Genomic DNA, 23,049 nt, shown 5'->3' on the forward strand with positions numbered 1-23,049 from the left:
CAAGCACTTCGCGATGGCCTCGATGTCTGCCTATCTGTATTTCTCAGGCCACATCACATGTTTGTAACGCCGTTTTGACATTCGATTCCTTATCTGTGCTTTCTTTCAAAGTGCAAAGGAATGCACGCCACATTGACCAGGTCAAGGCAAACTGTGGGAGATGCAAGTTTCATACCTCCATGCAGCCTAAATCCCCAATCAACCTGTAACCAACAGTCGCGTGCAGGCATGATTGATAAGGAAAAACGAACAATGCACGTTCGGTTGTGTTCTTGAAAACGAGGCGGCCCACTTTGTCGTCGTCACATTCCATCACACACCGGACCGTCCCTGGCATTTCATGGAGCGTCCGGGTATGCGCTTTTAGGCAATCCTTGAGTCGACGGCGGGAATCCTTCAGCAAGCTTGCAGCGATCGAGCCCCTTGGTTTGCCATCTTGAAACAACAAAACGTACAACTGCATGTAATACTACAGAGTAGGTAGTGTTAGTTATAGATACAGTAGTGCTATGTAGGCGTTATAGGGAGGGATTGAACACACGTGCAGATGCAGAGCGCATGTACGATGTGTATTAGAAACAGCGGGTACAAAAGATCCCTGGTACCTGTACATGGGATTTGCGCACTGGCGCCACAGGCTGGTCGCCTCGTCCCTGCTCGGCCTAGCGCGCCGCTTCCACAGGGACCGCCAAACTCGCGCTCGGCCAAGCAGATCTCGCCATCACCACCAAACGGCCCCTCAATGCGCTGCCTTGCGTGCTGCCATGCTCCCTCTTTCTGCCTTGATGCAGGCTTCTTAATGGCTCGTGTCTGGCTACGGTGTTAGTGTCCGAACCGGTACGTCCAGGCCAAGCCAAAGCCCAGCCGCGCCGAATGTACTCGTACCTCAGCCGCGGCTCGCTCCTTTTCCCACTACGGGAAGCCGTGCGACTCGCCATGTTTGATCGCTTCCCGTTTGCCCATACCTGCGTCAAGTGCCTGTCGTCCGGAGTCCTGTACAGGGAACATCTCGTGCCTGTGCGAGTACCGTACCTGTATGGTAGCAGCCGTCCTTCCTGGTCTTGTCGCTAGTCCAGCTCTTCCCCCTCCTCGCCCTCTTCTCGCCAATCCGAGCGCTCCTTGTCGACCGGCCTCTATCCGCCACCTGAAATCGATGCTCTGGGGTGGATCCAGGGATGCCAGGCGAGACCTCCAAATAGAACGAAACACAGACCTCATCTGGCATACCGCCTCCGAGTTGGTGTGGAGTGCGCTGCCGCCGATAGTTCTGACATCAGGCCCGACCTGGGGGCCCATCTCCAGATCCAATCTTCCACCTGCCTTCCAAGTCGCATCCCTCGGCAGCCTCAGCACTTCTCAGCAAGCGTCTTTGCCCCCCCTAGGTCAACAACAAGGGTCAAGGGTTACCGACTTAGGAGACCGCGGGCGGTTGGGCCTCTGGGAGCTTGAGCCAATATGTCTTCCACCTCTCCCCGTGATCCCACGCGTCTTCGCCATGCCCTTCATCCGCTCTCAACCACGTCCTTAGCGGGCTACGGTAACCAGCTCGTCTCGCCCATATCCGCTGTGTCCATGGCTTCCTCTCATGTCCAGACGATACACACGCCTGGCAGCGCCATCCTGCCGTACAATCCGCAGGAATGGGTAGCATCGCCAGCCGCCATGGCAGCGACAGAGCGACCTCTGCAGTTTGTGGGCAGCGAAGCTCAGGGTGGGGACCTTTTCTTCTTTTCTCTCGTTGATACTCTCCCTAGATAGCTGTTTTTAGAAACCTTTCCTATGTCTCTGCTAGATCTTTGCTGGGCCTCTTCAACATCGCCCTTGGACTACCTGCAAATGGGCAACAGTTGTGTGCTGACCAGATTTGAAATGACAGCTTCACCATCAAACCCGCCTCCGCCTCCGCCATACACTCCTAGGAGAAGCATGCAGCAACCTCGTCCCGTCAGTATGGCTTTCGACTACTCACCGGCGCAAGTGGCCGCCGCTACTACTTCGCGCTTCTCTAACATGCTGGGCCACCGGCCCTCTCCCGAGCCTCCAGCTGCTGCTACCCGCTCATTTCCTCCCCCGCCGGGTGTGAGTGGTAGGGGAAGTTCTCGAGAGCGTCTCTTTGCACTGGCATCTTTGGGAAGACGGAGAGACACCGAATCTGCCAGCCCCCCAGAGCCGATGCCCGCGTCTAGACGGAGCGTTGGGCCTGCCTTATTCCACGCCTTGGAGCAAGAACGAGCCGCAGCTACATCTGCTATCAACGTTGACGCATTTCCGCCAGCATCTCGTAGAGCTGCCTCCACAGGCGCCATCGATACGCCGACGTCTGCCCGCTCACGGTCTACTTCTCAGACGAGGTGGGAGCCTGGCATGCCACTCCCTCCGCCTCCGCCTGGGCCACCTCCGCCGCCTTCGTCGAGCAGATCACAAAGCGTACAGGGCATGGACAGGAACAATGTGCCCATCATTTCCCCACCAACTCGCAGGCCTCCCCCTTCCGGTATATCGTCCCTAGGACCCGTTCCTCCAACGCCCGCCGACTGGGTTGACAGTGACACGCCGCCGGCCGCTCGGCCTCAGACTCAAGTATCCTCTGCGCAGTTACATCCTCTCGCGTCCGTCCAGACCGGCGAGTCGTCACGACAAATACAGCTACCGCAGCCCACTGAGCCAGCAAAAGGGCGGTCTCATAACCTGACAATTGATACGACGAGCGCGAGCAATCCTAGCGAGCCCATAGAGCCACCCCTGAATTCTTCGGGCAGCGCAAGTGGCTTGAACCGTGCCAAGGCCGTGCGCCATGACAAGACCATCCTCCAGAGGAGAAGCGAGAGCCGTTCTCGACATGAATCCAGGGGATCTATTGATAGCACGTTACAAGGACAGCATATTGCCGACATTATTGTTCCCCCGGCTGGTGGCCTGGCCCGTAAGCTTACTGTTGGCAAGACAACTCCCCGGAGCAGTGGGAAAGCCCCCATGGACCAACCTCTTACCGGGGAATCATCAAATTCCCGTAATTCGACACCTCGGGCACCGGATTCGGCGACATTGCTACACCACGAAGCAGCCACGCCACCGTTCTCGCCAATGCCGGCCAAGGCCTACCGACAACGCGGCGGAAGCCAAGGTGCTGTGCCAAAATCTCTCCCGACTCCGCCGCCTCAGACCAGGTCTGCCTCTGGATCGATGATTGCTGAGGCTTCACGCCTCTCTGCGTCCATGGCGGCGTCGCCATCCAAAGAAGTGATTGTGAACCAGAGCGCTGCTGAATTCGCAACTGGCACCATCGAACGGTTTCGATCATTTGCGATTAAAGAAGCCTCGGCTGCCACAGACGCAGACCGAGTCCGTCTCTTTTCAGATTTCATAGTCACCGAGTCCAGAATTCGACGTGAGAGATACTCGTCCGCTATTGGCGCTATGGGATCTGAGATCTTCGATTTGAGCCGTGATCTATTTCGCCCCATGAACGCTGCCCGGCGAGAGTCGATGACTTCACAGTCTCTGGGCGATTGGACTCCGGAGTCTTCGGAACCAAACCGATCGCACCGGGGGTCTGTCAGTTCTGTCCACCAGGCTGACGACTCATCGAGCTCGGCCCCAGCATCTGGCAGCCTCCCGCCATCCCCTGGGATAAAGCAACCTCTTAACTGGGGCGGCACCGCAAATTATATGCCCTCCCTCTCCCCCATCCTTAGCATGAGCGTGAGTGACAACCATGAGAATAGCTCACGTGGGAGACCTCCCAGTCGATGGTGGGAAACGGATTCAAATGGTGACCCGAATCGTGGTGGTTTTGAAAGATCCAAGCGTGAGTCCAAGTACATGGGTGTTCCCAAGGACCAGTGGATCGAAGATGAGCAGAATACTCCGCATTATGCGACTATAAGCGAGCAAGGCTCTTCGTCAGAGTATCCTCCGGAAAAGACAGGCTGGCATGACCAGGGAGAGGCGGTATGGACTCCTCAGCCGTCAAACACCTCCGTGGCCTCTACTCCGTCGACGGCGACAAACAGGCATGGGCTTTTGGATGTTTCCAGATTGGTCACCATGCCACCCCCTTACCCAAGGCATCATCCTGCGGTGAATAATAACCACCCTGAGCTGACATCGATTCGCACCTCTGTACGATCTTTGAGCGAGCTGGCGGATATTGAGGGGTCAAAAGAGAGATTTGCTTCTAGCAGCCTCCGGCGCCGAGAGGAGGCTACCAAGGCAGCAGGAGAGCGTCGCCTGGCGCTGAGGTCCAACCTGCAGAAAGAAATCAACTCGGGAAATCTGGGGTACGCTGATGCCGCGGCGATTGAATCCGACTTTAATGAACAGGAGAAGGATAAGAAGAAGGAGATTGAGAAGCTGGAATACGAGCATTTTCAGAACCAAGTGGTACTGCCGTTGAACGACATTCTGACGGAGCGAATCACTCGAGCGACAGAGCTATTCGATGATCTAGCACGGCACTTATTCGACAGCAGCGAGATCGATGCCGACATGCCCCAAGAAGAAGGAGACGATAAGCCCGAGCTATTAGAGAAACTGACTCTCCTCAAATGGATCTTTGAGCAGCGCGAGTCTTTGCACCGGGCCATCTACGACTTGCTATCGGACCGCAATGCCCGATACCGTGACGTTGTGCTGACACCATATCGACTGTCTGGCAACACGGAGAAACTCAAGTCGGCAGAGGCATTTTTCAGAGAGGACGCAGAGAAGCGAGAATACGCGTATGCCAATGAGGTACTAAACCGGGCACGTGAATTCAGATCCGTGATGGAAGAGGCAGTTGCGCGTGGCATCGAGCTACAGCTTTCGGCGTTTTGGGACATCGCACCGCCGCTCTGCGGTCTTTTGGATACTATCCCGATGGATCTGGAGGATTTTGGTGTTCAAATTCCAGCTTCAGAGTACGAGGAGAACCCGGCGTATCATGATCATCCGCTACAGTACCTCTACAGCCTGCTACTCCATGCCGAGAAGAGTACCTATCAATTCATCGAGGCGCACACAAACCAGCTGTGTCTTCTTCACGAGGTCAAGGAGGCGGTTGTCAATGCCAAAGCAAGGGTACTTGCAACGCAGCTTGCCGAAGCCGACGGTACACCGATCCGACCTGAGGATCGAGAGCTACGGGCCAAGCAGATGCGAGAGGTGGAGAATCGCCGTCTGACGGAGGATCTCAAAGAAAAAGTACGGGTTGTACAGGACCAGTGGAACAGCTCACTGGGAACGGCCATGGCGGCAGTGAAGCAGCGGGCTGGGGAGTGGCTGCTGCAGACGGGAGGATGGGACGAGTCCCTGGAAGATAACGGAGTTGGCGTGGTGTGAGCGTGCATTTTGACTGTTTTTTTCATTTACTTTTTTCTTCACCCCCCTTTTTCCATTCAGCTCATTCGTTTTTACTTTGAAGAGCACTTTTTCACGACGATTTCAACGATGATGCAAAGAGATGAAAAAAAAGAAGAAGAGATTTTCACGACATCTGATTATTGGCAAGCGAAGAGTTGGAATTGGCACACACATGCTTTGTGCCTGATTTTTGATACCCCACCGAGGAAATTTATACCTGGCCTGGAGCTTTGGCATTTTCGGACATTTCATTGTATATAAGTAAATATATATATACATATACCAGGTAGATATGTATGGCCGAACATGGCGCGTGTATACATATAAAAAACATGAGTGGATATTTGATGTGGATATATCGTTGTAGAGTCTCTTCGTCTTAAATTGTTGGTTGTTAGTAAAGTGGTCGTTGTTGCATGTCCCTCGCCTCGCTCTAGCACGGGACGGTGCGTAGTGCCGGGCTTGGATGAGAAAATTCCCGACACTATCTCCCTCTCAATGCTCTCAGCTTTGTGCAGGCCCTGTGTTCCTGTGTGTAGTGGTATCTCCTCCCTTTTGTTGTATGTGTACATGTGCGCCGTCATTGTGGCGCACCGATTTGAAGCTCACAGAGTTTCCTGTCCATGGATATATTCTCCGCTTGAGCGCTCGTTTCCGCCGAGCGCCAAATTGCTCCAGTGTAGCCGCGCATTGCTACACGGCATTGGCTTCTCCAACGTGTCCCATCTCTTCCCGCGCCGTTTCGCAGAAGACGTATTTCATATAAATAAAGTCGTGATAGGTCACACGACAGCATCCCATCCCAAAAAATCAGGTATAAAAAAAGACAAGAGTCGAATAGTAGTAGAACAAAAAGTATAAAAAATATAAAAAAAAGGAAGAGAAGGAAGAAGGTAGTTTATCCCCCTCCTCTTCCTAGCAGAGCCCGAGCTCACTGCGTCTTCTTCTTCTTCTGCACCGAGGGAAGATCCATGCCGACTCTCCGGGCGGTTAAGCGGATGCGCTCGTCCTGGTCCATCTCCATACCCGGATTATAGCGCTCGATGAGGGTGACGTACATGCGCTGGGCGCGGAGGTAGGCGATGAGCTGCTGGGCGAGCTGGGCCTGGTGCTCTAAAGCGTGTGAGGAGGACGCAAAAGAGGAAGAGGACGAGGGAGAGGGAGAGTCGACGAAGGAGGAGCGGATGCGGCGGTGGAGAGGAGTTCGCGGAGAGGAGAGGATGGGGCGGGGCGGGAGCTCGCGGAGGAGGGAGCGGTAAATGGCGCGGAGGTTGGCGGGGGAGGAGGCCATTGCGGGAGTTTGGTGAGTTTTCGTATATATAAAGATAGGAGGGAGAATTAAGGGAGAGGAAGAGAGGATGGAGGTGGTGATGGATGGGAAGCTGGGAGAGGTTCCGAGGCTATTAGTTAGCACGGGTTAATTAGTTAGCATGTTGCAATTCCCATCTGATGTGCTTAGATGGAATTTTTTTTTTCTGGCTCGGAAAATTGGGTGGCCGGAGCGCCGGGGGAGGAAGAGGAGCCCCGCCATGAGGGAGCTCGTTAGCGGGAGGAAAGGCGGCGGGACATCGGAGGCGGTGGCGGGGTAATTATTGAAACAGCAGCGAGTTTGGCAGTGCTATCACGGGCCATCGGTATCGGGGGAGAATTGATCTTTACAATATTATACGGATTCAGTTGCTGAAGATTGTTGTACATTCAACTGCCGTTTAATTATCATTACTCGTCGTATGGGTCTCTAACAGGGTACACACAGAGAGAGACATCATCCTTTGTAGCTCACAATAAGGCTCGCCCGTTCGTCTGACTGCGCGCTGAATGTCCTCCTCGTCATCTCCACATAAACTACCGCCGCCGTCAGCCTCCAGTCCATCTTCCTCCCTCCCAAAGCTTCGATTCTTCCTCTTCCTAGTCCTTCCCGCCATAATCCTCATCCTCGCCCTCCCCTCCCCCTCCACAGGCGCAACAACGGCTTCTCTATCGCTCTCCATCGCCCGCCTCGTCCATCAACCCGGACAACAGCTATCCTCCCTCCTCCGCCAAACTCGATTCTTCTCCCTCTCCACCACAGCCGCAACCATGCGTTTGGACAAGTACGAAAAGGAGCTGCAGATCGCCCAGCTCGCCGTCCAGCGCGCCTCCATCCTCACCAAGCGCGTCTTCCACGAAAAGGCCAAGGGGACCGTCGACAAGAACGACAAGTCCCCCGTCACAATCGGCGACTTTGGCGCGCAGGCGCTCATCATCGCTGCCCTGCAGCACAATTTCCCGGACGATGCCATTGTCGCCGAGGAGGAGTCTGCGAAGCTCAAGGAGGATGCTAACTTGAGGGCTACTATTTGGGATTTGGTCAAGGATACTAAGTTGGATGATGCTGCTGCTGAAGCGCTGCTCGGTGGACCTATCAAGGATATCGATGCCATGGTTGAGCTTATCGACAAGGGAAACAGCCAGGGCGGCTCTCAAGGACGCATCTGGGCCATTGATCCCATCGACGGTACAAAGGGTTTCCTCCGCGGAGGCCAGTATGCCGTTTGTCTCGCCCTCATGGTAGATGGTGACGTCAAAGTTGGTGCCCTGGGATGCCCCAACCTCCCCATCGACAACGATGCCCGCCTCACTGCCGGCATTGGCGAGAACCAGACCGACGAGGGCCACGGCGTGCTCTTCTCCGCTGTCCAAGGCCACGGCGCCACGAGCCGCCCTATCGCGACAGTCAATCTCGACGTTGAGGCCGGCACGCCCATTTCTATGCGCGCCATTGATGATCTGACAAAGGCCAACTTTTGCGAGAGCGTCGAAGCTGGACACTCGTCCCACGGAGACCAGGCTGCCATCTCACAGAAGTTGGGAATCACTGCGCAGAGCGTTCGCATGGACAGCCAGGCCAAGTACGGCTCCATTGCCCGTGGCGCAGGCGACATCTACCTGCGCCTCCCCGTGAGCGCGACGTACCAGGAGAAGATCTGGGACCACGCTGCTGGCGATCTCATTGTGAGGGAATCTGGCGGCCAGGTCACGGACATCCACGGCAAGAGGTTGGACTTTAGCATTGGACGGACGCTCGCTGGCAACAAGGGTGTTGTCGCGGCGCCATTGGCGGTGCATGGGAAGGTGTTGGAAGCGGTGCAGGAGGTGTTGAGTGCCAAGTTGTAAGACGTCTGCATAAGCGGTGATTGATAAAAGAAACGTAAAAAATACCATCGTAAGGGACTAAACAAATTTTTATCTACCCATGTTTAAATCTTGAATGATGATTGGGAATATACAGATATGGTATATATAGGTATATATATATATATATATGTGTGTGTGTGTGTGTGTGTGTGTGTGTGTCTAAATACCTCGCGAAAGAGGCCCTTTTTGTTTTCAACTGATGATAATACAAGTCTGTCAAACACCCATACCAAAAGACCACATATTGTACATTTGTCGTTTCTCCCCCCACACTCCTTTTTATTCATAGCCACCACATCATCATTGACCCTAAGCCCTTTCCCCTCTCTCATGTCATAGTCGTGTCATTTATTTAATCTTCTTCTGCTTCAACTTGATCGTCTGGTCATTTATAAACACGCCCTTGCCCTTGTACGGCTCCGGCGGCCTCCACTTGCGCACCACACCAGCAAAACTCATGAGCACCTCTCGATCAGGCCCCTCGAGCAGGATGCGCGTCAGCGACGGCGTCGTGACGGTGACGCCCCTGGGGATGCCGACCTCGACGGGGTGCGTGAAGCCGAGCTTGAGGCAGAGGAACTTTTGGCCCGGGTACTCCTCCTTGGCGCCGCGCTGCTCGACGCTGGCGCGGTAGCCGACGCCGACGAGGCGGATGATGGCTGTGTGGCCTTCGGAGACGCCTGTGATGTGGTTGCTGAGGTAGGACCATGATGTGCCTGTATGGTTTCAAAATGTCGGGCTCGAGGTTAGCAGTGTTCCAGACGACTTTCTCGAGCAATGGGAAAGGGGATGCAAGATTATGACGTACCCCACATCTCCTTCTGCTCCTTTGCATTCGGATCCCTCACGCTCAGCGTCGCAGTCTTGTCTTCTTCGCTCTGTACCAGGTCGACAAACTCGGGCACTTCGAGGTTTAATGTTCCTGCACAGCACGCACTCGTCAGTCCAACGCACTCCTTGTAAACCACGAAATCGCATTTCTTCAGTATAGAAGAAAGTTTTCCAATAGGCGTAACAGCAATATACTGCCAACAAGAAAAAAAGGTACACACCCAGAGGTCCCTTGACAGTAATCGTCTTCCTCACCACAGGTTTATACGACGTCGCCGACCTCAACGTCTTAGGCTCGCCCATCAAAACCTCCACACCAGGAGGAATCGACAGCGGCGTCCTCCCCAGCTTCGATCCCCGGGCATGTGTCGTCGAAAACGATCGTCGTGCGGAAGAATGCCATGTGCTGGAGGCGGCGGTCGATGATGCCGGGAGGAAGGACGAGAGCGGGCACGGCGAGGCTGCCGCCGCGGACAAGGCCTGACTGAGGGCCTTGCCGCGACGGGGAGCGAGAATTGCGGCCATTTGGGGCTTTGGGAAGCTGGGCCGGGAGGGCTGGCGCAATTCAATGGCTGGCGGTTTGTTCGTTTCTTTTTTCGAGGTGGGCTGGTTTGATGATGGCGCTGGGATGGGTTGAAGTTTTTGCTGAGTCAGCAGATGGAGTGCGCATGTTGGGTTATGCGCACTGTGCCTTTGGTGATGTATTTGCAAGGTGCGATTCAACTCTTTTTAGAAAATACAATTCTAAATCACTTTTAATGAGAGACAGTGACGATAGATTAGTTCTTGCTTTATATATAATTATTAGAACATGGGGCTTTTAACCACAGTCATTGGTCTCAAGGTAAGTCAGGTCCAGAATGTAGATTTCTTGTTTTGTCTCTGGTGTTAGTCGATCCAGTGCAACGGTGCGTTCCCTAGCTGTCAACAAATTAATAGGTTGTAGGTAGTCAAAAATAGTTTTGTCTGTCTCTAATAAGCCAAGTTAAATTAGCCAATAGTTAGGAATTGTTATACTGGCTGAATTCTTGATCTGTGGGAAGAGCTGGACTATTATTTTCTACCTACGGGCATCATTTTGAGCCAAGACATATGGCGAGAATCTTTGCCTCTGATAGTATAGTACACATGCAACAAAGTGGAATTACATTTCAACATGTTCAGTAGATATCATATATTCCCTTACTCTCTACGTGATAACGTCTTGCTTTTCAGCTGTGCTCGTGTAACCCCCCATGTAGGCAGCATTTGTATTTAGGCGGCTATTATGCATGCACGTCAACGGATCAGAGCTATATCCGTCTTAGTTGCTGCGATATCACAGCTGAACGTATTTGATATCTACCTAAGAAAAAGAAGGCATTTCTACATACGGCACTGCAAATATAAAGCTTATCGGATCCGTACTTCCTTATTGCGTTTTTGTTAGAATCAAGCATCTAAACAGAGCAGAGATTTAGCCCACCATGCGATATTCAGAGTATGTTAAGACTATCTCTTCTCTCGTATCTGTTCTGACAAGACTATAGGGGAACCACGGTGGAAGTTTCTTTGGGCGACGACGACGAACCTTCCTACGGTACCATCGTTGCCATTCATGTGACTAATTCCTAGACTTTTCTTGTGGAAACAGTAATGAGGCTTATTACTATTCAAGGATGGAAACTACGTTGTCGCAGTCAACAAAATGAGAACACTAGGTGCCGACTTAATCGTGGAATTCACTGAGTCGGAAGTAAAGAAGGTGGATGAAGATCCAGAGGTTAGGCGAGAGTTGGAGTTCCTTCAGAGTTTGCGGAACCAATAAAAAGAGTAATATATGCATGCCGTTATAAAGCTCAGTACAAATTGTATTATGGCACATTTGATTTAAAAAAAAAAACCAAAAAAAAAAAAAAAAAACATAGGTTTACATTACTCAAGACTTGCTGGTATCTAGGCTTAATGTTACGATCTAGTGTAACCAACTATGTCTTGTATATTAGTATGAAATATCTCTCTCTAAGGGATACACTTATATATATATAATATTAAAATGTCCTTTGACTTAAACTCCTCAACATGCAACTTCAAGTCTTCGCCACCCATACGCTGTTATCTGGGTTTGTTCCAGATAACTTCCTCTTTACCACTTCCCAGAACTTCCTATACTTTTCTACAGCCCCTCGCCCATGTTCTTTCTGAACCTGGTCCAACCAATCTTCGTCTATCTCGTCCCGCCAGTGAAAGTCCGGCCTCGCACCATTCTCAAGCAATATTTTGATAATATTCCAGTAACCCATGATAATGACAGCATTTAATGCACTCCCATACTTGCCGCCTCGTACATTGACATGAGCCCCTTTCTCGATCAAAAGCTTGATTGATTCAGCCTGGCCAGACCACGCTGCTGCCTGTAACGCAGAACCATACTCTCCGCCTTGCGCATTTACATCAATATCCGGGCAAATCTCAAGAAGCAGAGCCACTGTTCTATCTTTCTCATAGACATCGGAAAGATTCGTTGTAGCTGCACATATGGAATACAGTGTAGAGCCCAACTCTCCCACTGCAAAATGAACGTCAGCGCCATGTTCGATGAGGAACCGGATCCTGCTCTGCTTTGTGTATTTATTATCGAATCGCATGTTCCGGAGCGCGTAGTGCAAGGCAGTGCCACCGTGCTCATCTACTTGGTTGATATCAACGCCCAGTTCCAGAACTCGCAGCAGCAAGGAGTTGTCTTTGCTCTTGTTTGACACCGTGCAAAATGGATCCGGGGGAAACACCAGGAACATCGATATGTGCGCCGTGGTCGAGCAGAAGATGAACCATTTCATCATCGTTACGCCAAAAGGAGCATGCAGTCAGGAGCGCGGTTCCAGTCCTGCCTCCAATCTTGCGGGGACTGGTGCGTTAACATCTACACCATTATCAAGGAGAAGACGCACGACTTCGGTATGCCCCCAGTGGCAAGCAGATTGAAGTGCAGATCCATATCCGCCACCTTGAAGGTTTACATCTGCGCCGCGATCGAGGAGGAGTCGGACCAGCTTCATATTCCCAGCTGCGCAGGCTGCTTGAAACGGAGTTCCAAACAGTTTGTTCTTGGCTGTAGCATTAACATCGGCGCCATGATCAAGCAGCAGCTGAACCATTTTGACATCTCCATTCTTGCCCTCCTTGGGTCTTGTGAAACAAGCAGCGTGGAGCGCAGTTGTAAACGCACCGCCCTGGGCATGGACATCTGCTCCCCAGGCCAGGAGTAACGGCACAAGGTCAGAGTTCCCATAGTGACAGGCTGTTTGTAGAGCGTTGTTGTATGGCCCTCCTTGGGCATTCACATCGGCGCCGTTTTTCAGGAGCAATTCCACCATAATATACCAGCACATACCATCATAGCCTTTGGATGCACAGGCATTGTTCAGTGCGTTGCCATGCTCTCCTCCTTGAGCCGCGATGTCGACGCCGAGAGCGATGAGGAGCTTCGCGACCTTGATACAAGCGTCTTCATCCCTGCTGGAATAAGAGTAGCAAACTGCCTGCAGGGCTGTTCCGTGATCCCCCCCTTGGACGTTGGTATCTGCACCTAAGTCGAGTAGATACTCGATCCGTGACTGATCGATATCCTGGGCTGCACACGCTATGTGCAACGAGTTGCCCCAACGGCTCCCCAAGGCGTTGATGTCAGCCTCTTTACCTAGCAGTAGTTCAAATACTTTTCAATTCCCTCTGAACGCTGCTTTACAGATTGCCCCTTTCTTGGTGATATCGGGGCTGTTACCGAGGAGAAACTGTAAGCATTCTAATATTGACGCCTCATCTCTGGATGATCCCGCTACTTTTTCGAGGGTGTATTCGTCAACCTCAGTTCCGTTATGGACAAGCAGCTCTATGAGATCAAAGTGACTTTCTGCAGCTGCAGCATTCACAGTCCATTTGCGTACATCGGTGCCATCAAGAGCTGCAGTCAGAACTTCATTCTCAACAAAGTATCTCACAACTGCTATATGGCCACCCAAGGCAGCTTGTGTAAGAGGATTACGACGTGTTGCGTTTTCCAAGTCGACTCCAGCACCTTTATCAACGAGGAGACGAACAGTTTCTAGCTTCCCTGCTGAACTTGCATTTAGCAAGGCTACATCCAAGTCCCCTTGAGTAATATACTCGTGCCTATCGAGCCCCTCTGAGATTAACATCTCGGTGAGCTGAGTTGCCCCCAAATAAGCAGTGTAAATCAAGGGATTTTCTTATGCATCGGTACTAAGAAACGGATAACCGGTGAGCGAGTCAATCATGCTGAATAGACTGGGACTGCGCATAGCCAGGGCAAGATTCGCGGCTTGGGCAATCTCGAGAGGCCATGATGAGCGAGGGACCATTTCAAGATGCAGAGGCCAATTTCGAGCGGCATAGACCTTTAATTTTGAAACGTTTTGCTCATCTTTTTCATAAGTGTTTGGAGGATTGCATTCGAGGTGATGTATCAAGCTGGAGTGAGCAATGTATAGATGAGCTTCCATCTCTGTAAACGAAAAAGCTGATGCAGGACCGTGTCTGATTCTGCTGGAAGTTAGATACTCCTTGATAGAAGGCTCAGCTAGCCAAACATGATGCTCATCGACAACGATCAAGCCATATAAGCCTTCCAGGACAGTATGAGGAGAAGATAGTTTTTCTGCTTCGTCAAGATGAGCGCTCTTGTCTGTGTGTTGAGCGAGAATTTCGGTAAAAAGGTCGATAGTAAGACGGTCGAAGGAGAAGGCAAGCCATTTGAGCGAGCTTATGACCCGAGATTGGAGATACTTGTCGATTTTTAGTAAAGTTTCGTCAAAAGTTGTGTCTAGACTACTGGAGAGTTCCTCAGGGGCTCTCTCGATTGTGATGTCGTTGGGGTTATCAGCTGGCGTTTCCGTCATCGTGACCATTCATTCAACGTAATTAGTTGTAGTATTTTAGTAAAATAGCATTGACTTTGTCGTCAAGTTCGCAGGACTTAAAGTATGGTGAGAATATGGGCCTCATCTGACATGACGTCGGTCTTCCATGTTTACCCTGTATATATATAGCCTCATAATTTTTTTTTTTTTGCTTACCAAGTAGCAAGGCAGTCCTGATCTTCGGAGTGCCTTGTATCGTATAGCTTGTGGTGCTATTTGATCTTCGGAGTGCCTTGTATCGTATAGCTTGTGGTGCTATTGGACGGAAGCATTTTCTAATCATTTAGCTTGAGCTTTGTTACTTCAGGTAGAGTGTGGGGACGAGGCAGACAGGACCTGTCGATCATTCATGGAGTAGATAATGAGCGTCCTTGGTGTTGTAGAGGGAAACTTTGTATGGCGAATCCTATAATGGACTTGCAGAGTGCTCTGTCAAGCAATTGATTACATCTCTGATATCATCAAGCATCACATAGTTACAATATAAACATGCACACATGCACAAACTGGGACCAGCCATTCAAAATGTGTTACAGTACCGTAATCGTACTCTTCTTATTTTCATTAGGTTTGCAAACACTTGCCATCTGACCGAATGTCATATCGCGCGTGGATATCAAAATGGTCGTCCAATCATCTAAACAGACCCCCGCAAGGCAAGTCCTACAGCGTTAATCAAGGGTAACACGGGAACAGTGCGACCCCCAAGAATTTAAAGTGAAAAAGAAAGATAAAAAGCCCGCTTGCTCATTGCTAGGAAAGCCTTTACTCCTCCTCGTGCTCAGCAGGAGCCTCATCCTCGTACTCCTCCTCGTCAATACCGGCCTCCTGGTATTGCTGGTACTCAGACACCAAGTCGTTCATGTTGGACTCGGCCTCGGTGAACTCCATCTCGTCCATACCCTCACCAGTGTACCAATGCAAGAAAGCCTTGCGACGGAACATGGCGCTGAACTGCTCGCCGACACGCTTGAACAGCTCCTGGATGGAGGTGGAGTTACCGATAAAGGTAGACGACATCTTCAGGCCACGGGGAGGGATGGCGCAAAGGGCAGTCTGGATGTTGTTGGGGATCCACTCAACGAAGTAGGTGGAGTTCTTGTTCTGAACGTTTCGCATCTGGTCCTCAACCTCCTTCATGGCGACCTTGCCACGGCTAGACATTCCTTGTTAGCATCACATCTCGGTATTACTCGGACGCCTTTGTCACTTACAAGATAGAGCAGCAGGTCAGGTAGCGACCGTTGCGGAAGTCGGAAGCAGCCATCATGTTCTTGGGGTCGAACATCTGCTGGGTGAGTTCCGGCACGGTGACGGCACGGAAGGAGTGAGCACCGGGGCTCGTCAGGGGAGCGAAACCGACCATGAAGAAGTGGAGACGGGGGAAAGGAACCATGTTCACAGCCAGCTTACGCAGATCAGAGTTGAGCTGACCGGGGAATCGCAGACAGGTGGTGATGCCGGACATGACAGCGGAGACGAGGTAGTTCAGGTCACCGTAGGCAGGGTTGGACAGCTTCAGGGTGCGCATGCAGATGTCGTAGAGAGCCTCGTTGTCAATGCAAAAGGTCTCGTCAGAGTTCTCGACCAGCTGGTGGACGGAGAGGGTGGCGTTGTAGGGTTCAACGACGGTGTCGGACACCTTGGGGGATGGCATAACGGAGAAGGTGGCCATCATTCGGTCGGGGAACTCCTCGCGGATCTTGGAGATCAAAAGAGTACCCATACCAGATCCAGTACCACCACCGAGAGAGTGGGTGATCTGGAAGCCCTGGAGGCAGTCGCAGCCTTCGGCCTCACGGCGGATCACGTCAAGGACGTTGTCGACGAGCTCAGCGCCCTCAGTGTAGTGGCCCTTGGCCCAGTTGTTTCCGGCAGAGGATTGACCGAAGATGAAGTTGTCGGGTCGGAAGAGCTGACCGAAAGGACCGGCACGGACGGCGTCCATGGTACCGGGCTCAAGATCGACGAGGACAGCGCGAGGAACATACTTGTTGTTGTTGGCCTGCGGTATCCGAGGTCAGAATAGGGGCTTCTCGAGTGGCGCGTCTAGCAGGGAAAAGGAAACACGTACCTCGTTGAAGTAGACGTTCATGCGCTCGAGCTGGAGCTCGGAAGAGCCTCCATAGATACCATTGCTGTCGAGACCGTGCTCGCCAGAGATGGTCTGCCAAAAGGCGGCACCGATTTGGTTACCCTGTCAAATAGTGTGAGCTCCTGGCTGCGGTGTCGTTAAGGGGGGAACTATGGAGGGACATCAACTTACGCACTGGCCGGTCTGGATGTGGACCTATACATCAAAAAAGAATCAACAATTAGCAAACGGACATCCTCAGAGCATCACGACACGCCTCAATCGCGCTGGATTGCCGCGCAGAAAAACGCCAATGTGTTCGTTTCGTCGTGGTTGGCGGGGTATAATTTCAGGGGCTCCAGGTCCCAAACGCGTTTGGCGGGAAGCTCAAGTAAACAACAGATAGAGGGAGAAACTCACAATCTCACGCATGATGGCTAGTGATGATGCTGGAGGAAATTAGGATTCGAGAACAGAAGGAGACGCAAAGGAGATGCGAGCTATTGCTGGAGCTGTGGCGGGTTTGGCAGGACAAGAGCTTGGGCTCGAGGTAGCTGGTGGTTTTTGTTTGAGTTGGGAAGCGGGTGGAGATGAAATGGTTCACCGCCATGGCCCCATCACGAGGCGGGGCCTGTTAGCATGTTAGCATGGGGAAGGGAAGGGGAGAGCCATTGAGTGGCTTGTTTGGCTGTTGGGGCCTGAAAAAGCTCACTGAAAGGCTCGGTACAGGTGGTGCTAGTAGGGCCCGAATAGGGGAAAAGGCAATTGACTGATGGGCATCCATTGATCCATATTCTCTCTCGCTCTATTTACCAACGTCGGGTGCAAAAGAGACCATCGACAACATATAGACGGACTACCTAACCATGTACTCAATAATACAGATTATATAGCTTAATCATCCAATCAATCAATCAATCCCTTCAAGTAACACAGAGAATCGAAATCCCATCGTAAACAGCCATGGACCCAACCTGTATCCTCTACTTCTCCAAAGCGCCATCCACGCGCCAACCAGCCATGTAGCCAGAACCTGCAACCACGCTAAGCAGTTTTGATGCCTGGTCCCTTGGGCTTCGCATCGTCACCCTGTCCTGTCCCTCCAGGTCCCCTCCCAAAAGAGCACAGAGCGTGCGAAAAAAAGAAAAAAGCACTCCAGCCCAGTCAATCCCCTTTTTACCGCAACACCAGACTTGTTGCTTTGGGTCTCCATCTCATGCAGCGCCAGCTCATGAGCCGAGATGAGAGCTGGCGGGCCCCCACATTTTGGCCGCTTTCAAGCGAGGATCCGGCAACGCTGCATGTACGACTACGAGTGCTACAGATACGAATACTGTTGACGACGCAGTGAGAATGACAGACAGACAGACATGTCAAGGTATATTTACAGCTAATAAGAACAAATTGGTCCATGAGCGACTTGCTTTGATACCAATTGATTTGGATTGCATTTCTCCCCTTCTAATGCGCCTTGACAACACCCGCAGCGTCTGCCTGAGCCGCAATCTTCTTCTTGTACTGCTGCACCGTGCCGTCAAACTTCTCAACAGTACCGCCGTCGCACACCCAAAGCGATGTACACACCGACTGCAGCATCGTCACGTCGTGGGAAACCATCAGCACGCCTCCCTGGAACTCGTTCAGTGCCTCCGCCAACGCATCCATAGCCTCAATATCCAAATGGTTAGACGGCTCGTCCAGCACGAGAATGTGCGGCTGCGTCAGCGCCAGGCAGGCGAATGCCACTCTGGACTTTTGACCTCCGGAAAGCTGCACCATCTTCTGTAAACCGGTTGTGCCCGTAATGCCAAACGCTCCCAACTGGCGTCGATATTCTTCATCCGTCTTTCCGGGGTACGCCTTGGCCATGAAGCTGACGGCACTCATAGTGAGGTCGAGCGAGTCTACGTGGTGCTGCGCGAAGAATCCGATACGCAGTCGTGGGTGCGATGTGACGAGACCCTTTGATGCTTCGAGCTTGCTGATGAGAAGCTTCAAGACCGTCGTCTTACCAGCACCGTTGGGTCCGACAATGCCGATACGAGAATCCAGCTGAACGTCGAGATCTACGTTGCTCAGCAGCGGCTTGTCAGGAGTATACCCAAAGCTGACCCCTGACATCTGGATGATGGGAGGTGACAACTTTTCCACCTCGGGGAACTGGAATTTGACGTCGTACTCCTTCTCCGGAGGCTCCAACACGGGCATCTTCTCGAGCTTCTTGATACGGGACTGTGCTTCTGACGACTTGGCCGCATTGTATCGGAATTTGTCGATAAAGGCTTGCAAATGTGCTCGCTCTGCCATCTGCTTCTCGTATTCTCTCTTGGCCACCTTCTTGCGCTCCTCGCGCGTGGCGTAGAAGGACTCAAAGTTGGCTCCGCGGTAGTAGTCGAGTCGCTGAGAGTGCTGGTGCACAATATCTGTCGCGACTTCGTTGAGGAATGCTCTGTCGTGAGAGACGACGAGAACTGTGCTGGGGTAGTCTTGGAGATAGTTTGAAAGGAAAGTAATCGAAGGAACGTCCAACATGTTGGACGGTTCGTCGAGCAACAACAGATCGGGCTCACAGAACAGGGCACGCGCCAGTGCCAGACGCATACGCCAACCACCGGAGAACGTCTTGGTTGCAAACTGCTGTCTCTCGGGCGAGAAACCAAGACCGGCCAGAATACTGGCGGCGCGAGACTCTGCCTTGTCAGATTCCATCTCGGCCAGCTTAGCTTGAACATCGCCGAGCTTGGTGTCCATGGTCTCCTTCTCCAGATCAAGCTTGGCGGCATCTGCCGAGGTATCGGCCAACGGCGCTCGCTTGACCTCCAACTCTGCTAATCTATTGATGAGTTCCTATAAAACAAGTCAGATGATATTTTTTGAGGGGAACTGCGGTTGCCAACGTAGTCTTACATCTTGTTCCCTGATAAGGACCTTTCTCCAGACATCGGCATCAAGAACAGCTTGTATAGCCGGGGTATCGTCTCCCGTAATCTAGCATGGAGAAATTAGTCGTTGAACAAAAACACATATGGGTAAGAGTGTATAGTTCACCTCTTGCTCGACGTGTAGAATAGAAATATGTGTCGGAATGGCAACTTCTCTCCTGGACAGAGCTCTGAGCAATGTAGATTTACCCACACCGTTATTACCAACAAGACCGTAACGATGACCGTATGCCAGAGTAAGGGTTGTGTCGGTAAGGATGCGGTTGGCGCCAATGGACACATCAATGTTATCCAGCTTGATATCCTTCGTCTTGTTGGCTCCCGACGAACCCAGCTGCAGCGGGTTGACGGCCATGTAGAACTCCTCGTACGACTGCGCATCCTCGGACTGGTCAAGCAATCTCGAGGCCTCGTATTCGACCGTCTTGAACGTCTTCTTCTGCTGCTTGGCGGCAATCTTTCGCTCGGCCTTTTCAAGCTTCTTGCGGTCGACCTTGGACTCGACCTTTCTCACATTGGCAGATTCCAAATCAACGGCACCACCGGCGACGGCCAGAGTGGACGACATGTTCCGCTGAGAGCTGACCTGGATGGTCTGATCTAGCCTCCTGATGGCGGAGGGCCCTCGTCGTTCACCTCCGTTCGCCTCGGCATACTTGTCGACCCATTTCTCCACGAGCTGCTTGATCTTTTCCTCTTGAGCGGCGTCTGTGCCTCCGGAAGCAGAGAGAAGCAATTCGGTGATTGTCGACGCAGCTTCGTTGAGAGGGGAGATTTGCGCCTCGTTCTCTTCGTCTGACCAGGCGGTAGAAGCGTGCGTCAGGTATCCAACCGAGTAGTCAGATAACACCGGGTCGATGTTGGGGAGGACGGCCCTGATCTCGGCCTCCATGTCTGCGGGCGAATGTGTAGCTTTGACGAGGACGGAATCTCTTTGGTGTCTGATTCCAGACGAATTGTCGGCGACCTCGATTTTGGATCCAGGGCTCAGAAGCTCTGGCTAACCGTCTGAATAGCTTGCCCGCTTTGGAGATGTTCGCATCTACGAGCTTCAATCTCGAAATTCTCTGGGCCGTGGCGTGCCCCGCCATGATTGGTGACGCTTGGGTGGACGGGCCGAAACGGTCCGGCGGGCTCACTTTTGCAGCTGGCAGAGTGGATAGCCAGTGTTGACCCCGATAAGCCGATATTACGCTGTAAGCCAATATCTCCAAGAGCTTCAGCTAGCTACATGGAGCTTATGATGTCAGCAAAGAGCTGTCATGAAGACGCTTGCCATTGAAGAAAATTCCAGAGAAAGTGTAATCCCAAACCAGACGACATTTACAATTGAGTTATCCTTCCATCATCTGAATCCGTCAAACTGAGCTCCCAGAACAGTAATAACAATAACATTGACGCCCAAAGTCAACAGCGACGGCAGCACCGTTCAAACTATCTCGCCATGGCGCTCACGGCTCGGGGCGCTTCAAATGCCAACGTTTCAAACGGCCCAATTAGGGCATAACTCTCAAAAGGAACGCCGAAGCCCCAGGCCCTTCGAATTTCCATGCCGCCAAAGGAAGGCTCTAAACTGCTACGTTGAACTCTAAGCTGACAAGGAACCATTGGCTCTGTTTCGAGGTGCCAAATCCAGCTCCGAAACCTAGGCTAATACCGTAGAAGCAGCCAATAGGCTTGCGCAAACCTAAACCGAACATCCTTGTCGAAATCCCACGGGCGTGTTCGCGCGCAAAAGGCAACGCGTTATTGACGCTGGAGAAAAAGCAAGATTTCGGGATGGACTACCCGATCCAATCATGGGCTATCGGAGGCATCTTCGTAGCCCAATATCGAATTTCTCGGGTTGGTTTTTCGCGCCCTTCTTCGAGCCGCTACTACGAAATAGTTACGTAGCGCTGCTGCTGGGTGTGTGTCGATGTGTGTGTGTGGCATCGTAAAGGAAGCGCCGCGGGTTTGGAGGGCCGGAGAATTTTCTTATTACCTTTGCATACGTGTAAAGCGCTGGCAGTGGCTGTGCAACTTGGATCTCACCAGCAAATCTCGGTGTGCTTGATTCCGGGCTGCTGCTGTCGCACATTGATGCGTTTAATTTCGCCTTGCAGGAAGGATACAGCACATGAGCCCTCCCTTTCGCAGTACTCGTATGCCAATGGTATCGTTGCTGAGGAACTGTACGCAATTGATGTCTTCCGCAAGTCTCTTGATACCGCACTAAACGACGCATGTGTTACTTTGCAATCACATCAAATCTTGTTGCCCAGCGCCGTGCTACCTCCTTGCTTGGTTGCTTACGCCACCATCGTACATCACTTGGATAGTGGATCAATATCGGAAAAGACAAAAGCAGCAAGGAAGTCAATGCCTTGCCTCACGTGTGTCAGACATGCCCGCTTTGAGACGGAGATAAAAAAGACAGAACAATGGAGTTCATGACCGCAGCTTGCCCATGAAGAGCTGCAAGCTTGAATCTAGCAGGGATGGCTGTCCGGTCTTTTGACACTGCCATTGCTTCCGCAGAATTGGAGCCGGGGGGCCGTTCTCCGCAGAACAGCAGGGAGCAAAGATCTTAACTTAGCAGGTCTAACATACGTAGTGAACAGCGAGTCAGAGAAGCCTGATGAGCTCATCTAGCGAGATTACACATTTGCGGTGAGGTGAGAGTTCATCGAAAGGAAAACCATTGGAATTGTGATGGGCTTTGTGCAACATTGTCGAGTGGTATTCTCAGATGGTACCTGAAACGCTAGAGAGAAGGATATGAGAAATTTCCTTGCATATTACTGTGAAAGTGGGTGCTGTTTTACTGCTAAGCTGTATTAGCTGAATACGAGTATCGTTAGGCATGATGATTAGAAAAAGCAAGTCGTAACCCTACCGTGTAAGACGGGAAGAAGACTTGAATGTTCCGTAAATCCCCGCGGGTTGCCTAGGAACGAACTCGTCTCTTGGGGTAAAGACTGGGAATCCAATGATGACTGTTCCGTTGGATGCTAAGCCGGCTGGTCTACAAGGGTTCAGAAGGGCTCTGTTGTACGTGCGTGGAAGTATGGTAGAATGTTTGCTACAAGAAATGAGTGTCTTGCAGACAAGAGCTGCAGGGAGTTGAATGTCTCGTCATGAGATCAAGCAGTCTGAGACTCAATCGCAACAGAGCCGCAACTAAGAACAACGCAACAGACCCAACTTCATCGGAGGAGATCCGATGGAAGACCAGATCGAAACCTGGATGGTGAAGCAAGTAAATCTGTGGCTGGTAAAATCAATGCTGTTTCAGGTTCGTCATTGAGGGTCGGGCTAGCAAACCAATGCATGTAAGGCGACGGTTACCGCCCATTGGCTGGTTCTAGAAGCTGCCCGACATCCATGACAGGTCAATTGGCTCATGAGAGCTGAATATTTATGAATCCTGATGCTGCATCTGGTCTGTTTGCCCTGATCACATCCACAATAGAGGGGTAGCTGTAGATGTGGGTGAGCATCAGATTTGATCGTAGATTCAGGCAGCATCGCGACGAGGAGCAATCACCGGTTGACTGGCTCTAAAAACAGCACAGCCAGCGCGATCGGCACGATCATCGCGACGGTAGCCGCATCAAGTGGCATGATTTTATGCTGAATAGCAGTAGACTTGAAAACTATCGAGAAATGAGGTGATTGCGTCAAGCTGACTTCAGAACTTGGCCGGAGCTAGGTTGCCAGCTGAGAGGCGGGCTGGCCTTATGCCGGTCCAGCGGTTAGCAAACATTAGTCGTGGAATCGC

The 23,049-nt window shown here is 51.8% G+C and overlaps 10 protein-coding genes across 10 annotated transcripts; 3 read left to right on the top strand and 7 right to left on the bottom strand.

The window, feature by feature from the left end:
- Nucleotides 1-1,455: 1,455 nt before the first annotated feature.
- M431DRAFT_80246 (hypothetical protein) lies at nucleotides 1,456-5,322 on the top strand (the record flags this gene model as incomplete). Its single annotated transcript, XM_024922922.1, has 3 exons — nucleotides 1,456-1,688; nucleotides 1,863-2,678; nucleotides 2,760-5,322. 3 exons carry the CDS (start codon nucleotides 1,456-1,458, stop codon nucleotides 5,320-5,322), a joined length of 3,612 nt encoding a protein of 1,203 aa, XP_024775980.1.
- A 260-nt stretch (nucleotides 5,323-5,582) lies between these two features.
- On the top strand, nucleotides 5,583-6,239 carry M431DRAFT_372492 (hypothetical protein). Its single transcript, XM_024914652.1, has one exon. The coding sequence runs from the start codon at nucleotides 5,842-5,844 to the stop codon at nucleotides 6,202-6,204; it is 363 nt and encodes a 120-aa protein (XP_024775981.1). The 5' UTR covers nucleotides 5,583-5,841; the 3' UTR covers nucleotides 6,205-6,239.
- Nucleotides 6,240-6,274: 35 nt separating this feature from the next.
- On the bottom strand, nucleotides 6,275-6,634 carry M431DRAFT_81761 (hypothetical protein; the record flags this gene model as incomplete). The annotated part of the gene is made up of 1 exon (XM_024923076.1): nucleotides 6,275-6,634. The coding sequence occupies one exon, from the start codon at nucleotides 6,632-6,634 to the stop codon at nucleotides 6,275-6,277; it is 360 nt and encodes a 119-aa protein (XP_024775982.1).
- Nucleotides 6,635-7,422: 788 nt separating this feature from the next.
- Nucleotides 7,423-8,499, top strand: M431DRAFT_3495 (hypothetical protein; the record flags this gene model as incomplete). Its single annotated transcript, XM_024914468.1, has 1 exon — nucleotides 7,423-8,499. The coding sequence occupies one exon, from the start codon at nucleotides 7,423-7,425 to the stop codon at nucleotides 8,497-8,499; it is 1,077 nt and encodes a 358-aa protein (XP_024775983.1).
- Nucleotides 8,500-8,541: 42 nt separating this feature from the next.
- M431DRAFT_372509 (hypothetical protein) lies at nucleotides 8,542-9,049 on the bottom strand. The gene has a single exon (XM_024914653.1). The coding sequence runs from the start codon at nucleotides 8,850-8,852 to the stop codon at nucleotides 8,583-8,585; it is 270 nt and encodes an 89-aa protein (XP_024775984.1). The 5' UTR covers nucleotides 8,853-9,049; the 3' UTR covers nucleotides 8,542-8,582.
- Nucleotides 8,869-9,876, bottom strand: M431DRAFT_81249 (hypothetical protein; the record flags this gene model as incomplete). The annotated part of the gene is made up of 3 exons (XM_024923019.1): nucleotides 8,869-9,236; nucleotides 9,329-9,442; nucleotides 9,573-9,876. The coding sequence occupies 3 exons, from the start codon at nucleotides 9,874-9,876 to the stop codon at nucleotides 8,869-8,871; spliced, it is 786 nt and encodes a 261-aa protein (XP_024775985.1).
- Nucleotides 9,877-11,420: 1,544 nt separating this feature from the next.
- On the bottom strand, nucleotides 11,421-12,932 carry M431DRAFT_81069 (hypothetical protein; the record flags this gene model as incomplete). The annotated part of the gene is made up of 3 exons (XM_024922997.1): nucleotides 11,421-11,818; nucleotides 12,278-12,406; nucleotides 12,530-12,932. Coding segments are annotated over 3 exons (930 nt in total), but the record flags the coding sequence as incomplete, so codon positions are not given.
- A 90-nt stretch (nucleotides 12,933-13,022) lies between these two features.
- On the bottom strand, nucleotides 13,023-14,249 carry M431DRAFT_550349 (hypothetical protein; the record flags this gene model as incomplete). The annotated part of the gene is made up of 2 exons (XM_024921315.1): nucleotides 13,023-13,579; nucleotides 13,610-14,249. The coding sequence occupies 2 exons, from the start codon at nucleotides 14,247-14,249 to the stop codon at nucleotides 13,053-13,055; spliced, it is 1,167 nt and encodes a 388-aa protein (XP_024775987.1). The 3' UTR covers nucleotides 13,023-13,052.
- Nucleotides 14,250-14,796: 547 nt separating this feature from the next.
- M431DRAFT_506053 (hypothetical protein) lies at nucleotides 14,797-16,964 on the bottom strand. The gene is made up of 5 exons (XM_024918746.1): nucleotides 16,765-16,964; nucleotides 16,537-16,560; nucleotides 16,345-16,467; nucleotides 15,485-16,275; nucleotides 14,797-15,426 (listed from the first exon to the last, which is right to left on the bottom strand). The coding sequence occupies exons 1-5, from the start codon at nucleotides 16,774-16,776 to the stop codon at nucleotides 15,036-15,038; spliced, it is 1,341 nt and encodes a 446-aa protein (XP_024775988.1). The 5' UTR covers nucleotides 16,777-16,964; the 3' UTR covers nucleotides 14,797-15,035.
- An 841-nt stretch (nucleotides 16,965-17,805) lies between these two features.
- On the bottom strand, nucleotides 17,806-20,178 carry M431DRAFT_81354 (hypothetical protein; the record flags this gene model as incomplete). Its single annotated transcript, XM_024923029.1, has 3 exons — nucleotides 17,806-19,191; nucleotides 19,252-19,332; nucleotides 19,393-20,178. 3 exons carry the CDS (start codon nucleotides 20,176-20,178, stop codon nucleotides 17,806-17,808), a joined length of 2,253 nt encoding a protein of 750 aa, XP_024775989.1.
- Nucleotides 20,179-23,049: the final 2,871 nt, after the last annotated feature.

This window comes from Trichoderma harzianum, assembly GCF_003025095.1.
Source record: "Trichoderma harzianum CBS 226.95 unplaced genomic scaffold M431scaffold_4, whole genome shotgun sequence".
In the NCBI taxonomy this organism is placed as follows: Eukaryota; Fungi; Ascomycota; class Sordariomycetes; order Hypocreales; family Hypocreaceae; genus Trichoderma; species Trichoderma harzianum.